The 17,346-nt window shown below is 49.0% G+C and overlaps 1 protein-coding gene across 1 annotated transcript in view; it reads left to right on the top strand.

Annotated features, from left to right (window-relative positions):
- Positions 1-17,346, top strand: part of SYT13 (synaptotagmin 13) — a 36,806-nt gene that overhangs the window by 10,884 nt on the left and 8,576 nt on the right. The window contains exon 2 of the mRNA XM_036259305.1: positions 14,870-15,095. Coding sequence (XP_036115198.1) covers positions 14,870-15,095 — 226 coding nt within the window. The remainder of the gene's footprint in view (positions 1-14,869; positions 15,096-17,346) is intronic.

Below are 17,346 nucleotides of genomic sequence, written 5' to 3'. Positions count from 1 at the left end.
GGAGACGGTGTAAAACCTCTAATACCCAACGGCCACGTTTGACTTGGAAAAGCATGAACCACCAGGTTGGCCTTGCTGCTAAGGACGGCATAATGAGGGAGAGGTGGGTTATGAGGCAGGATAGTGAAGACTGCTTTTCAAATAGGATGAAAATAATGTTTTTGGAGAGAATGGCATTTGAAGATAAAAGGAAGAGTTGGTGGAGAGCCGCATGGGGCGGACAACGCTCACCAGCTCGAAGCTCACTCTGTGCGTCAGCCCCTCCTCCGTTCTCCCAGTGCACCTCATTTTCAGCGGGTCACTCCGCGTAGCAGAAAGGGCAAGGCTATCAGAGAGACATACAGTGATGGTGCGTCCAGAGACAAAACTCCGTAGGAAAATACCAGCATGATCTGGAGGGCTTTTTGGCACATTCTTTGCGATCTCATCATCTGGTGAGCCCTCCCTTACTAAGCAGGTGGAATGAATCCTTTAAGAGGTCATATGACTGTCGCCCTTTGCACAACACCTCAAAACAAAACACACAGAGACAAAGCCCGAGAGGAAAGGAGTGAACAGAGACTAAGTAACCTATTCGGAACCGCGGCATGATAGACTTGAAACCGATTTGAGATACCTACCAGGACTAGTTCTAGGTAGTGACAACCTTGTTTTCTGAGACCACTCAAAATAGGAAATTGCCTCTTAAAATAAAAGTATTTGGCCCTGGCCTGTTTGGCTCAGCAGTTGGAGCATCGGCCTGCGGACCAGAGTCCTGGATTCGGTTCCCGTTAGGGGCACGTACCAAAAACAAACAAACAAACAAACAAAAAATGTTCATTTTATGATCAAGCTACTGAGATATAATAAGAAGCAAATTAGACTTAGACCCCACACCTGCATTTCAGTTCGGCCTCGACCACTTTCCAGCAAAGTGACCTTGACCATTCTGAACCCCACCTTTCTCATCAATAAAACAGAGACGATTATGGTAAGGTTCTCTAAGGTAATGTTAAAGACTATACTTTTGGAAGCACCCAGCACACTCTGCACCTGGCTGCTAATCAGAGTATATTTTAGGTATCTCTGAATCATTTTCTTATTTATCCTCTACCAAAGCAATGACTTGACTGTATGTTCACTGTGTGGGAAAGAGAGAGTTCATTCAAGGTATTCCAGACGTGAAAAACAAAAGGTTTCTATTAGTGTGGGAGGAAGAGCATGAATGTTCCACTTCTTGAATATTCATTCATGCAAAACCTACTTCTTGATCACCTACTATGTGCAAGACACCGAGTTCCCACTAAGAACACTATAGGGACCAGGCAGACAGCACCCCTGCCCCACCGCAGCTCCTGTTCTAGGGGTAGAGATGTTCTCCCCTCATCGTACAAATGAATGGAAATCTACCACTATGTTAGGTGTGTAAGGGAGGTCAGTGTACCTCTCAAGAAGTAATAAGTGATTCATGCTCTGATCATCAACATTTTTGGAGACTCCTTTCAGCAAGAAACTTGTGAGCATGTACCCATTACACATGTATAGTTAATTCTTTGTAAAGCATATATATGCTTATATATTTTCTATGTATATATTTTATATATATTACTCTACTATTATATTATGCACATAATAAAACATTCACAAATTATAAAATAAAACTGTTATTTTCTTCCCATACCCCAAATGGACTTCCTTGCACACAGCTATGGCATACAGTTAGTGGTATTTACTAAGTAAAGGTAAATGGCATTTACTAGGTTGGGATGAGGGGTCCAAGTCCTCTAGGCATAGGGCACGTGCAAAGGTCCTGTGGACAGAAGAAATATAAGGACGGACTGAAAGAAGGTCAAAGTGGGTCGCACAGTGATGGGCAGTGAGGTAGGTAGGCCAGGGCAGAGCCACACAGGGCCTTGTGGGCCACCAGAGGCCTTTAGTCTTTAGCCAAAGAGTAGGGAAAGCTACTGAAAAGTCTTAAGCAAGATCTGACAGGGTCAGATTTGGGCTGTGAAAAGACCCTCTGGATGTGGGAAGAGTGGAAGTAAGGAAACCAGAAGGAGAAATGAAGAGACACTATGGCGACTTAGGCCACTATAGTGGTGGCAGTGGTTTAAAGCGTTAAGAAATAAACTGTCTTTGTCCTTGGGCTGGATGTGGGCTTCGGGAAGAGGGAGGAGTTGGGATGACACCTGAGTGTTTTACTTACCCACCTGGGTGCAATTAGTGAAACAGGGAGCACTCAGAAAAGATGAGGTCATAGATTGTAAGCCATAAGTTTGTTCACGTGTCTCCGAAGAGCGTGGGGAGTCTGAGTCCTTTCCACAAAGACATCAGTCATGCCAGGGGTTCGGCAGATCCAGAGCTCACGGTACAGCTGTGATGTGTGCTTGGGAGCTGGAGATGTAGACTGGGAGTCGTCCGTAGGTGACAGCAGTTGGCTCGGTGAGCATGGCTGAGGCTTCCTGGGAAGACAGAAAACCAGAGGGAAAAGGATCCTGATGGACACCACTGTCAATGAGACGAGGAGAGGTCACCAGAGAGGGAGGAAAAACCAGGAGAATGTAATGTCAAAATAATAATGATGATGATGATGATGATACTACTGTACTACTGTTCATGAGATAAGGAGAGGTCACCAGAGAGAAGGGAGGAAAAGCCAAGAGAATGTAATGTCAAAATAATGATGATGATGGTGATGATGATGATGATGATGATACTAAAGAAAAAGCTTTTTAAGGGGAAGGGAATCATCACCTGGGAAGCCCACTTCTGAGAAGTCAAGTAAGACAAGACTGACAAAAATCCACAGGAATTAGACCATGAAGATTATCGATGACCTTGGATACCAGTAATGGCCTTCAGGGGGCCGAGGGGCCCTTTGGTAATGGAGTGGGTGGTAGTGGGAAGTGAGGACAGCACTCAGCACAGGCAATTCTTCTGAGATGTGTGGGTGCAGAGGGTGGCGAGGGTTAGGGCAGTGTTTGAGCAAGGGACAAGAAGCCACGGGAACACTGAGCATATTTGAAAGCTGATGGGAAGGAGCCAGTTGAAAAGAAAGATGAACATTCAAGAGAGAAGCAAGAAAAATCGACAATAGCCCACGTAAGGCTCACACAAAGGCAGTGGGGATGGAATGCAAGGCTTGGGTGGAGGGACTGGTCTTGGGGGGAGGGACAGAGAGACCCTCCTCCTGTGGTGTGACAGGAGTGGTGGGACAGGCCAGGGCACTCATCCAGATGAAGGAGGGCAGGTTTACACTCTGTTAGCAGGACGCTAAATGGCATCCATTCTCTTTACTTTCTTTTTCTCAGGTAGGAAGCCAAAGGTGGGCTTGAGGGAGGAGTTAAGGAGACAGTGAGATTGCGGGACTGGACCAAGAGTCTCTTTGAAGTCGATGACTGTGAATTCCTCACGGAACCATCTGCCCTGTCGAGTGACTTTCCCACAGTGAAGACTATTGGATCCAGGATCATGGTGTCATGGGGCCCATCCAATGTTGGGTTTACCACTTGGCATCAGGAGAAGGATGGGGAGGCAAGGGGGTTTTAGCCTCTAAAATGATGTTGAAATGGAATCAGGGAAGTTGCCAAGTAAGAACAGGGAGAGAGAACGGGGGGCTCCCTGGTCTGAAGGCTCTTTCAGCAGAGGAATACCTGTGGAGGGCTGGGAGCAGGGCGCTAGCGCCCTGGGCACCCTGGGGACTATATGCCCACCGGTCCAAGTACCAGAACTGAGGCAGGTGGGGTTGGGGTGAGGGAGCAGAGGTAGAGTGAATAATTACTTGATGGATTCAAAGTTGGTATTATTAAGATGAGCCATCAGCTGGTTACGTCAGTGGTCACGTGCCCCAGAGTTTTTCTGGAATTCTGTATTTCAGGAAAACATGAGACTCCGCAGCAGGAGCTCCTTGAACCTGGAACCTCTGAAGCCTACCAGAGGCTTGGGCGGGCGCTGGCTGCCAGCCTGGCTGTCCCGGTGGCTCAGCGTCTGAAAGCGGGGTTGACACCACTGGTATGTGTCCTGTTCCCCGGGACGCTGCCTAAAACCCAGGCAATGTCCGCAGTGCACAGACTGTCCCCAGTGGAGGCACATCAGGCCCCCGCGGGAGCAGAGGAGAAGGGTGACTACTGCTGCCACCACTGGAAGAAGCCGAGTCCCCGTGACTCCTACAGGAGGCCTTTGGGAGGCTGCACTGACGGCGACAGTACATGAAATGGTTACTGGATTAGGAAATAGTATTAACAATCACGTTGGCATTGAAACAGCTGCTGTAAAAGATTTGACTTTGCAGACTAGGTGAGCGGAGAAGATGACGCGCCTGGGCTTTGGGTTCCAGTGTCTGTCTGCCCCTGGCTGGCAGTGTGACAGGGACCTAGCGACTTAACCGTTCTGCCTGCCCCTCAGTGTGGCCATCTGTTAATTGTGTCATTGCCACTGAATTGTTGTGGGGATTAAGTCAGATAATCCAGGTAGTGCAGTGCCTGGTCCCTTTGCATGCAGAGCCACTCTCCATGTCCCCTTCTCCCCCTGACACCCACTCACCTCCACCCCTTCAGGCCAGGTCCGGGGGTGTGAACAGTGCCCAGCTGCTCCTGGTCCCAGGGGACTCTCCCTTCCTGTTGTCCTACTTAACCCTCTGCTTCATGCAACTTCCCTCAACAACCCACTTGAATGTGCCACCTGCTCCTCCCAAACTCTTATTGCTGGGGACTCAGTCAGTGCTAGCTATTATTATAAGCCCTAATAAGTAGTAATGAGAAGAGGAGAGTCTGTGCATCAGAGAGAGTGTGTACAAATTGGCAAAGGGCAGGGCCGACGGTGATAAAGCCCTCTGTTTGCACAAGACCCAATGGTTTATTTTTTTATTAAAAAAATTTTTTTTTCTTTATTGATTTTACAGAGGGAGGAAGGAAGAGAAAGAGATAGAAACATTGATGAGAGAGAACTTTGATTGGCCGCCTCCTGCATGCTCCCAACTGGGGATCAGGCCCACAACCTGGGCATGTGTCCTGACGGGGAATTGAACCAGCGACCTCTTGGTGCATGGGTCGGTGCTCAACCACTGAGCTACACTGGCCGGGTGGCCCAATGATTTAAAACTGCTTTTGTTTCCTATTTGATCCAGCCTTTAGTACAGTGCTCTGCATATTTTGAAGCTTTGATACGTGCTAGCCAATCAGACACATATGCTGATAAGATGGTTCAATTATTATTCTCAAGAAGCTTGAAATGAGCTGAGGAAAAATATTTGATATTTATGGTAACTTGGAACCAAATACTATGATATTATTACTGCCCTTCCGTAATCAAATCGCATTAAAAAATTTTTTTTCCTTTGTTGATTTTTTTTTTAAAGAGAGAAGAATGAGAGAGAGAGAGAGACAGAAACATCATAAGAGAGAACTTTGATTGGCCGCCTCCTGCATACTGGGGATCGGGCCCACAACCTGGGCATATGCCCTGACCGGGAATCAAACCAGTGACCTCTTGGTGCATGGGTTGATGCTCAAGTACTGAGCTACACTGGCCGGGCGTCAAATCCCATTTTTGTGACAACATTTGTAAACTGTCGGAATGTTGACTCATGTGATGCGAAAGGGAAGTCCAGTAGGTTTGCATCTAGTTTAAAAGCAGGAACAGCGACATCCATGGATGATGCTCACCGGCTTTGAGTCTGCCAACATGACAGCTGAAAGGAGAATGTTAGGAGCAGCCCTTAGTGGCTGTCCCTTGAAATCTCCTTTACAACTTAGTGGCCGTCCCTTGACTGCTCAAGAAAGCCACACGGCAGACCCAGTCTGTTACCCAGACACTGCTGTGGCTGTAGACATCTAGTGACGCTTGGGGATTATGCTGTTGACAGAAGGACATCTGAGGGGTGAGAACCGAAGTCCTTTTCTGGTGCGCTCTCGCTTATTCCTCCCTTTCCCCACACATGGCTCCACTCCTAAGCACTGTCAGATCCTGGGAGAGGTCGTGGGCTTTGCTGCTTTCTCTTTTAGATCTTGACAGGTGTTTGCTGGCCTGGCCCTCGCTTCCTCTCACCTGGATTACTCCCACCATGCCTCTGGCTGGTCTTCTCATCCACTGCAGTCGCTCCTGCATGCACCTGCTAGTGTAACTTCCTGAAAATACTGTTTGCTCATGCCATCCTCTTACTCACAAACTGCCAATCCCTCCACCGTTTATAAGAGAGAGTTCAAAATTGTTTGCTGGGCATTCAAAGCTATTCATGGCCTGGCTTCACCATTCCTCTGTAAATCCATTTCTCCAATCCCTCCACCCTTTCTCTTTAGTTACCAAACTCACGATGCCCCAAGTGTGCTCCCTGGACCCATGCTTCTGTCAGTCTCTCAATTTGAGGTACCTCCCCCTCTCCTATCCATAGTTATCTTTGAATGTTGGGCTGAACCCCCTCCTGCAGGAAGCCTTCTCTGATCTCACTGACAATGAGGAGCTCCTTGTTAGGTCTTCTGGAGCACACAGTCCAGACTTCCAGCCTTTTAAGACTACCTGTTATATTTATTTATCCTTTTATAAGTGTGCATCAGGAAGGGCACATAGCTTTCCTCCTGCTTACAATTCTTATTGATTGGTGGTGTCTTCCTGGAGCCCCAAGCTGGACAGGCTGTATCTGAGCACAGGAGGAAAGAATGCAGTACTCGATCAGTCATGTCTGCCATGGGCATAAGGTAGGAGAGTTGTAGCATAAGCACGTCATGTTTCTGGATTTTCGGATGGTGTCCATCACTGGATGGTAAACTTCCTGAGGGCAGGGCCTTATTATGTATCTTCCATGGTCTGTAGGATGGGCGGATACATAGTTAGCAACAAGTATGTGCTGATTCCTGTTTGGCTAGAAATCTGAGGGTTGTTTAATTGAAGGATTTGGGCTTAAAACCAAAATACAAGAAGAATCTAATAAAACAGTCATTGTCCTGGTTTTAAGCCTCACTTCACAACGTGGCTGTGTTTTAAACTGCCAGGTCCGAAACGGATGTGCTTCCCAAGTGTCTGCACACAGTGGGTGATGGCTTCGGCTCGAGTTCTCTGGACTTGTTTTCCACAGCGAAGGATGGCTCTCACACGCTCGGGGTTCTGCAGACTTCACCTCCTCTCTATCCCTCGAAGGAGAGCTTATCAGAACGCAAGAAGTATTGTTATAAGAATAACCTTGAGCCCTGGCCAGTTTGGCTCAGCGGTTGGAGCGTCGGCCTGCGGACCGGAGAGACCCGGGTTCGGTTCCCGCTAAGGGCGCGTACCTCGGTTGCAGTTTGTCCCCGGCCCTGGTTGGTCGTGCGGGTGGCAGCCACTCGATGTGTCCCTTCACGTCGATGTTTCTGTCTGTCTCTCCCTTCCTCTCTCTCCCTCCCACTCTATCTGTACAAAGAATGGAAAAATGTCCTCGGGTGAGGATAAAAAAAAAAGATAAAAAAAAAAAAAAAAAAGAATAACCTTGAATGTGCTCTAACCAATTTTAAAGGGTAAAAAGTATTACATTTCTGTACTTTATTGGTCATTTAAAAACATTGGCATAATACCAAGGTTTCAAAGTGTTGCCTTTGTCATCGGTGTCATCAATTAGCCGGGCGTGGTAGAATCAACAAACCCTAGAGCTGATCTAGAAGAACATCCTGCATTCAGCGTCAAGGAAACCGGCATACAGCCAGATATTTCAGCCGTTAGTACCAAAATGACTTCTACATTAAATACATAGCCCCCACAAATGAGAAACTGAAAAAATAATTGTTTAAAGTATTCAAAAGGACACTGTTGGCTAAGACCACAGAGATCAGTAGTAAACATGTATTCCCATCTGACAGAGTTATTGATGACGCAGGGCTGAAATTTCCCTCAGATATATGGATTCAGTTTCACAGAGAGACTTCTAAGGCCCTAGTCAACCAATACAGTGGGGGCGGGGGAGCACGTGGGAAACTGGGAGGCTTTGCTGAGTCAGAGCCTTTGCCAACAGCCCTGCTAAGGTGGCTGGAGATGGGACAATAAGGATGGGGTGGGTGGGGTGGGTGGGGTGGATGGGGTGGGAAGGCTGTGTTTGCACCCGACATTACTGACCAAAGGGATTTTCTGTCACCTTTAAAAGGTCCCAACTTTGAAACAAGGCTTAGGACAAGCATTAATGAGGTTACAATATACTGTTGACATCTTGGCTTATGTCACAAATGAAACACATTTTCTGCACAAAGAATGTCAAACCCAGATTTAGAACTGAGAGCAGTAACAAAGCTGATGCCCAAACATCCAGGCAGTTCGTTAAACACCCCGACAACTGGATGGGGTAAGAATGAGGTCGTCGCTCTAATGATGTGGCACCTGCAGAAACTCAAACACAGTGTCTGGACATTTCCACCTTTACCTGTTTATGGCTCCAGAGACATGGCCCCCAGGAAACCATGTGACGCAGTGTGTGGTCAGCAGCTCTGGCTTTGGGGTGAACTTGGGTCTGAGCCCAAAGCTGCCATTCATTTGCTGTTGGGATCTTTGGACAAGTTTCAAACTCTCAGAGCCTTAATCTCCTCCTCTGTAGAGAAAAGAATTATTTTTATTTATTTACGTTGGGGGATAGAATGAGGAAACCCTAGGCGCGTGTTTACAGGGCCGAGTGAGGATTAGATACGGTAAGGTCCGCAGCTCCTGCAAGAGCATCTGGGACATGGAGGTGGCCGTGAAGTGGCGGCCGTGCTGCCCTTGCAGGCGTTGGGATTTGACAGAGGAAGTCAGGCAGGATCACCTATGGGAGCTCATGATCGAGGCGCGATCTTGCCATTTTGTGGTCTGCAGTCCCTCAAGAGCTTTGTTTAACTCTGTTGCCCCTGAAAATGTGGGGATAATGGCAACACTCACTGGCCCGCCTCTTCTCACGGCCTTTTAGCTTGAGTTGATCCGTTGTTCTCTGCACGCACCACAGACTTTCAAGCCGCTGCCGTGGCCCAGAATGCCCTTCTCCTAGCCCTCCACCTGTCAAACTGCCGTTCCCAGGGCCTTGGGGGGGGACAACTTACCAAAAGTCAGAACCTCTGAATCTTCCTTAGAATTGCCTCCCCCAAACACATGCCCCCCACCCTGCACCCTCCCCAGGCTGGTCTCCCTCACAGCGGTTATTCTGCTAATCCCCTCATTGCCCCTCCCCCCCCATGCCCACCATGTGATGTGCCAGGGCAGCGACCACTGTCTTTCATGGCCTCCATCACATAAGAGGCTCTCAATGTCGAGCAATGACTGATGGAGTGAATGAGTGGATGGCGGGGGTAGGAGGGTGGAGGTGGGACCTCTCTCCCCCCTCCCCCCCCAGCAGGCTTTTCCTTCCATCTTCCCAAGGCCTTAGGAAGATAGCGTATCATGGAATGTCTGGTCCCGTGGTCTGACTCAGGCGGGAAGTGCATGGATGAGCAGGGAAGCCTGTAGGCTCCACGGTCACATGTCTGGGTGTAGATCCCAGCTCTGTGTCTAGTTAACTGTGTGACTTCAGACTTACATCCCCTGTGCCTCAGTTTCCCCTCTATGAAGTGGGTTTAAATGGAGACCTATGCGTAAGATGATTAATTCTAGATTTTTCTTGCAAATTTGGGGTTAAGAAGTCCTCAAATTCTTAGTAAATACAGCTCTCCCTTCTACCTACCCCGTTCCCATCTGTCTCTGTCTGGATAGTACTTCTACCTAAAACGGCCTTTTTGAACCTCCTGGTCTTCTCCCTAGCCCACTGGCCACGCTCACTCCATGCGGAAAATGACTGGACAGTGTTGTTTCGCAGTTGACCAGCATCTTAGAGATTTAATAAATGTTGAGCAAAAGATCGGTGAATGACTACCAGCCAAGTTTGGGTTTGCCCTGGGCCTGGCTGTTATTCCCAGCTGTGTCATTCCTGCCTGGTTGGGAGAGGCGTTTACCGGACTGACAGCAGGGCTAGTCCACCAAGTACCAGCTAGGGGACAGGGAGTGCTGGTCAACCACAAACTAGCCCTTTTAGACTTTAAAATAAGCATGGAGGGGAAAGAGACTAGCAGGAGGTGAGTCCCCAGGGCAGGGAATTTGAGAAAGGATAGGACACAGGCTTGTAATAAGCAGAGGCTGGGTGTTGGAAGGGATAACAAAAGATGGTGCTGTGGCTTTGTTGCCATGGAAACACTGCTTGGCACCTGGACCAGAAGATAAGCTGCTTCTTCAAAGTGAATTTCAACTTTGCAGCTTGAAATGTGCTCTCCCCCTGGGATCTGACCCTGTGAATGGGCAGATAAGCAGCCACGAAGTAGAGACCATGGTCCCAGCAGCTCCCCAGGGGCTGGAGATCTACCAGACAAATGTTTGTGGGCCGAGAGAACTTGACTAAGAGATGGGGGGCTGTGCCTGTGAGCAGCTCACCATGCATGAGGACATTTCTACATCTACCCGACCTGGATTTCTGGGGTCATCCCCAAACCAGGCATTCACATATTAGCCTCAGGGAGCACTCACACCATGGTCACCCTGGGGGGCTTGTCAGACATGCAGGTTCCTCAGGCTCCACCTAAGACTCTGAGTCAAAACCCTTGGTGGTCGCTTTGGGAATCTGAATTTACATTTTCCCAGGTGAACCTACAACATCAAATGTGGGAACCAGCACTTGCAAGTCTGTTCCTCTGTCTGAAGGGTCCCAGGGATATAGGAAGGGGCAGTGGGCCAGGCAAGGGGCGGCACAGCACCGTGGGTCAACAGAGGGCTCTGCAGTGAGTCAGCCTGGGTTTGAACCAAGTCTCTACTGCTGGCAAGATGTCCATGGGGCCTCACCTGCAGAATGGAACTGATTGCAGTAGTTTCCTGATAGGGTTATTATGAGCATTCAGTGAGTTCAAATCTGAAAAGTACAGGGCACAGATGAGCAGAACCACAGGGTAGAAGAAGCTGCGACTCCAAGTTTGGAGAAGAGCCAGCAGACTCTTCTCAGGCTGTGAGAAATCAGCTTTTAGTGTGTTCAGACACCGAGGTTTGGGGATTGTTTGTTACACAGCATTGGCCTTCCCTGACTAATACAAGGCTGTTAACAAGTGACCTGGTGGCTGTGAGGATGCTTTGCAGAGGGAAAGGGCAGAGGGAATCAAGTCTTTGGGTTGCTTAAGAGCTTCTATGGCTGCACCCCAAATTCTCTCTAAAAGAGTTGTCTATATGGTTGGAAGGAAAACTTCCCACTCAGACTCAGCTTCTAGGAGTTCATCTTTCCCTGGAGGCAAATGACAGTTTCTCTCCGTTAACTTCTAGCTTGACGTGGCCAACACAGGGAGATAGAGTCCTGCTGCTGCTTCTTTTTTTTAAAATCCTCATCTGAGGATATTTTTCCATTTATCTTCCATCAGAGTGGGAGGGAAGGAGGAAGGGAGAGAGAGGGAAAGAGAGAGAGAAACATCTATGTGAGAGAGACACATCGATTGGTTGCCTCCCCCACAACCCCAACCAGGGCCAGGGATGAACCGCAACCCAAGTACGTGCCCTTGACCAGAATCGAACCCACGACTCTTTGGTCCGAGGGCCGATGCTCTAACCGCTGAGCCAAACCAGCCAGGGCGAGTCCTGCTTCTTGATTAGGGGAGGTGGGAGATGAGCAGAGGGACCGTGGTGCCAGCTAGTGTCCTGCGAGTATCCCAAGTCACACAATCAACAAGGGAGACTTTTCATACTAGAACAGTCATATGGAGTCCAATACAAAAAGCCATGTGAATTTTAAGACAGAACTGGAAATTTCAAGAAGGATTCCCGAGTGCTCCAGAAGACTTCCCATTACCCTGGAGTAAGCACCCCCATTTTACAGATGAAGAAATGGGGGGCACGGAAGATTGATTCCGTAGCCAGTGATGGGACTCCAGCCAAGCCATCTTGTTCCAGAGCGGGCACTCTGACCGCCAGGCCATGTTGCAATCTCTTTTACACCTGCTGGTGTGTTGCTGGTCACATGAGAGCCCGGAGTGACAGAAGTGGCGTGCCTCTTCCCTGGCCCGGCTCCCCGCTGAGGGCTTCCCCGTGCGTAGCTGCAGACCCCAGCCGCACTGGCCCACGTTGGGCATCATTCGAATACTCTGTGTCCATCTGTCCCCTCTCCTTTTTTAAAGTTCAACTATAAAGGGCAAAGCAACCTGTCCCTTTTTCGAGCCGTGTCTGCCTCCCCTACCTGGGTGCTGTGATGTTTTAGATGGAGACTCAGTGTGAAAACCCAAATCAATAAGTGGTCCTTAGGTGAAAACATTAGTCATAACGGAAGGGGTCGCCTAAGATCTCTGGTAAAGTTAAGTGTTTGTTTGTAGGTCATTAATTTCGTAATTAATTTATCTTTGCCCAACATGAGCCTCCTAGGGAAAGACAGCGTCTGTCTGGTCACCTGTGTGTTCCTAACATTCAGCATAGGAGCTATGTGTTCATTAAATGAAGGTTTGCCTCACCTCCCAAACCTTCCTGCTTCTTGGGCACTGAAGTTTATGCTATTTAAGTGGAAACATAGATGCATTTGAACGATGTGGTAGAACCAGGGTTTTGAAGTGCAATAAATAAAATTGTACGAGAGAACAAGGTCAGTGATCAGCTGCTGCTGTCACTAGTGAAGAGGCTCATGTAGCTGTCATCAGACTACTCCCCACCTGGTCAAGGGCTCGAAATCACCCTCCACTGAAGACGGTCATTGCTGCACAGGACCTGACCAAGGCGGGGCAAGGCTGAACAGCAGTCGAGGGTACCTTTGGCTGGATGCAGAGAGGCTTGGGGTTGGGGGGCTGGTATCTAACCCTAGGCAGAATTTCTCTACACCTGGGTCATGATCTCCTGTGATGCTTGTTAAAAACAGTGCATCAGTTTGGGGTGCTCTTGGCTGCAAGTCACAGAAACCCCAGTTCGAACCAGCTTAAACAGTAAGAATAATATTGCTCATGTAACTTGAAGAGCAGAGGCAGGACAGATTTCAGGCCTGGTTGATTCAATAGCTAATGACACTGTCATCAGAGACGTGGCTTCTTCTGACTCTCCATCCTGCTGTCTGCACCTTCAGCTTTCTCCTAAGACTGGCTCACTTTGCAGTCCCAAGATGGGCCACATGTGTCCTCTCCAGTAGGGGAGAGAATCTCTTCTACGGCCGTGGAATGCAAGCCCTTCAGTTCTGTCTGGGCTGGCTTCCCAGGATGGGTGCCAACCCCTGGGCCAGAAGCAGTTCCCAGAATGATGCCAAGAATTGATAGGATCAAACCAAATAGAACCCCCACCTTCCCTGGACCTGGGGTTGGGGTGGAACTCAGAAAAATTGAAGGGGAGGGGGGATGGGTATTGGCGACACCCGGGGACAGCCCAGCCTGCCCTGGCTCTGGAGGTCACGTGGGACTCACAGATGGAAACTCGCTGAGTAAGGAGGCCTGCGGACCCACGCTTTGCGGACTTGAGGTGACACAGGGTGGACCTCACTCAAACTGAGTCCAGTAATTATTTCCCCATTAAAAACGCAAAATCAGCCCTGGCCGGTTTGGCTTAGTGGTTGGAGCGTCGGCCTGCGGTACAGAGAGACCCGGGTTCGGTTCCCGCTAAGGGCATGTACCTCGGTTGCGGTTTGTCCCCGGCCCTGGTTGGTCGTGCGGGTGGCAGCCACTCGATGTGTCCCTTCACATCGATGTTTCTCCCTCTCTTCCTCTCTCATCCCCCTGCTCTATCTGATCAAAAAATGGAAAAATGTCCTCGGGTGAGGATAAAAAAAACCCCAAAAAACGCAAAATCAGCCAAATTTGATCAAACTGGGAATTAATCAATGTAGCCTTTTTCTAAGATGATGAAACTGAGATGAAACCAAATGTGAACGCCCAAATGGACACGTGGACCAGTGGTGCGCAGACAGCATCTCAGCCCTCCCTTGTCCTTCACCTTGTGCGGCGCACAGACCGTACACCTGGGCAGGGCGGCCCTGGCCAAGCGTCTGTGCTGCAAGTTCCCCGCAAGCAGACATGGTGCCGAGCCCCAGAGATCCAGCAGGAGCAAGACAAGACCTCACCCTGTGCTTGTGGAGCTCGTCCGCCCGTGGGGGAGACTGTCCACGAGCGGGCTGGCCTGTGACAGAGAGAGCAGAGCGTGAGATCAGTGTGGTAAAGCAAAGAGCAGGATGTGGTGAAAGGAAGGTCAGCTTGGGGGAGGGACTTAACTTCCAGCATGAGGGTGGGTGGTTTGGGGGAAGGGTTGAGGGCCAGAAGCCAGAGCCAGAAAGAGTTCAGCCCACTTGAGCAGCAGGGAGCTCCGTGGCTGGAGGGAGCGCAGGGAGGGGGTTGGGGAGCATTTGCTTAGTGCTTAGAGGTCACTGCAAGGAGTTTGTTCTGAATGTGGTGGGCCCACTGGCATTTCTGAGCCATTAGGTGGAGAAAGGGAGGGAAGAAGAAATGAGAGAACAGGACCCAGGAGAGAGAAAACAAAGAAGCAAGTGGCACAGACAGCGGCAGAGGGAGGACCACCTGAGACCCGCCCAGTTGTTGTAAAGGATAAATAAAATAATGCATATAAAGTGCTTAACTCAAGGCCCAGCACTAGGAAGTCATCATAATATATTGTTATTATTGTTTCTGTTCTGCTCATCAACATCAATATCAACTGGGGACAACTGGGGACTCAGCCGTAGGGTGGATGGAGGGAGGGATGGATGGAGGAAGGAAGAAATGGACGAACAGGGCAGCATCTCAGTGGGCCCGAGCATGACTCGTGATGTTGTGGATTCAGGTGGGTTTGGAACGACGTTTGCCTTCCCAGGTCACGCTCCTCAGAGCAGAAGGGAAGCCCAGCTCTCCCTCTGCCTCCCATGAAAGGTCAGCTCATCGCTACTCCCTTCTGCGGGCGGAAAACAGGCAGGAGGTCCCCTGGAAGACTAACCAGAGTGATTTGTTTGCAGTTCAACATTAAAAAATCCACGGAGCCCGTCCAGCCCCGAGCGCTCCTCAAGTTCCCAGACATTTATGGCCCCAGGCCGGCAGTGACGGCCCCGGAGGTCATCAACTATGCAGACTACACGCTGAGGACCACAGAGGAGCCTGCTGCGCCTGCCAGCCCCCAGGCCCCGAACGACAGTCGCCTCAAGAGACAGGTCACAGAGGAGCTGTTCATCCTTCCTCAGAATGGTAGGGTCTCCTGCACCTCACTCTCCATGAGCAACACTCAGGGGGTTGTCAGTGTCCATGTGGATGCTGGGCATGGCCAGCCCCAGTGTCTGTGACGTTTGATATTGGGCAATCAGGTGGGCACGGGGCCTCGGGGTTATAGTCCTTTATTCCTGCAGACACATTGCCTCATCGCTTCTTCCCAAGGCCCCTAGATTTTCACTGGGAAATGGAGACTCCCTTCAAATCATGTGTACAACTGTTGAGAGCGGATAAAGAGTTGTGGTTAAAACCATGGGTTCAGAGTCATGGGTTCAATTCTCTGCCCTTTTATATACTTGTTGTGTGGCCTCGGTCATGTTGCTAAATTCTTTGGGCCTCAGTTTCCTCATCTGTAAAGTGGGTTCATACTATTACCCACTCAGTAAAGTTGTTGTAAAGGATAAATAAAATAATGCATATAAAGTGCTTAACTCAAGGCCCAGCACTAGGAAGTCATCATAATATATTGTTATTATTGTTTCTGTTCTGCTCATCATCAATATCAAGAATGCAACTCCTTCAGGTGGACAGTGCTATGCTGGGCACTGGGGCAGATATGCAAAGCACAGGCAGTCCTTCACCCAGAGGAGCACACAGGCTTGTATAAGAAGGTGAAAACTACAGCTGGGAGAATGGATTGTGTGGTTTGGGGTTTTGTTTTGTGTGGTTGGAGACAGAGACAGTAGAAGCAAAAGTAGCAGAACCAGCTTTGACATTCACCCCACTCCTAACACATGTCCTGGCCTGGGTCCAGCTTTACCTCACACTGGCCAGTAAACAAATGCCCCTCCAACCTGACTTTGAACCAGAGTGATTAGCCTGGCATTTCTTCAAGAACAAATTCACGCAGTGCCTAGGGCATGAATGAATCCTGGTTGGCTTTTAGCCTCCAGGTTTGCCAGCCTACATTTTAAATAGGTTTAAAAAACACCCACCGAAGACTTGAGAGCTTGAGGTTGGGTGGGAAACCATTTGCTTGAGGACACTTGGGGGCGCTGATTATAATCACAACCATGATGGGCTCTCTTTTCTTGGGAGCCCCAGGTTTCTCAAAGCTCAGAGGAAGCAAGGATTGGACACTCTCCACCAAGGAGAACAGGAGAGTCTGGAACTTTGAAAAATTCAGAACACGTTAGCTCATCTTCTCCTTTTCATGTTTCCTCATTCCTTTCTCATCCCATAAGGCAACAAGTTCTGATTACCCAGAAGTCTATCGAGAGTTGATTGGTTCAGCAAGCATGGACCAGAGGTAAGGGAGCACCGGGGAGGATGCCAGAGCCCTCAGACACTGTGCCCATCGTGTGCTGGACGTGGTCTACTCTGACAAGAGACGATCCTCATCAGCGCCGTGTAGAGCTCAAAGTTCCAATTTTTATTTTATGTTATTTTTTGTATTGGTTTCAGGTGTATAGCTCAAAGTTCCAATTCTTGAAGCTGAATCCATTCCTGCTTCTCCAAGTGGTGCTGGCTTTGGTTTGGTTTTGATTTTGAAGGCTAAGGTGGTCTGAGGGTGGAGAGCTCTGAGTGCCCAATAAGCCTCTTCTGACCCTGACCTTGTATGTGTCCCCGGGGAGCCCTTGGGAGCCACATGAGTCCTGTGCGTATGTGTATCTCACTTTGCACATTGCTCATATCCTGGCCAATCTGGTCTTGTTTAGATGCTCCAGGGACATCTTTCCCTACTTGTAGGAACCCAATAACGAACCATTTTAGACATTAAATACTCTTTTATATTTCTGCCCTCTAGTTTTGAAAATAAATATTTTAATTCCAGTTTGCTTAAAGTGGAGTCTGCTGCAGCTGCCGATCCTTTGATTCTTGTATTACATTTGAATAATGACAGTCTTCCAGATGTTTGACGCCTGTTCAAGTGAGGGACAGAGTGAGAATTAGTTCTGGTTTTAGGAACTTCCGAATTCAAAATAAGGTCATTCATTCATTAATTCAGCAAGTATTTATTGAACATGCACAAAAATAAAATCCATTACCCCTGTCCATGCCCCCAGCATCTCGTCCTGACTCATTCTTTGACATTTATTTCTGGCCATTAACTACTTGGGAGCAGGGACTAGACTCTGTGGGAGAGGTGGAGCCGGAGATGGCTTGGGGATGGTTTGCCCGAGACAGGGTGACCAGAACCACACCAGCTATGACAGTTTTTCTTACTGAAAGCTCACCACGGGCCAGGCCTTGGGCTAAGTACTTCCCCCACTTTATTTTATTTAATACT

Source organism: Molossus molossus, unplaced genomic scaffold (genome assembly GCF_014108415.1).
Source record: "Molossus molossus isolate mMolMol1 unplaced genomic scaffold, mMolMol1.p scaffold_m16_p_13, whole genome shotgun sequence".
NCBI lineage: Eukaryota > Metazoa > Chordata > Mammalia > Chiroptera > Molossidae > Molossus > Molossus molossus.
Note: the sequence above shows the minus strand (reverse complement) of the source record. Positions and strands in the feature narration are given on the sequence as shown.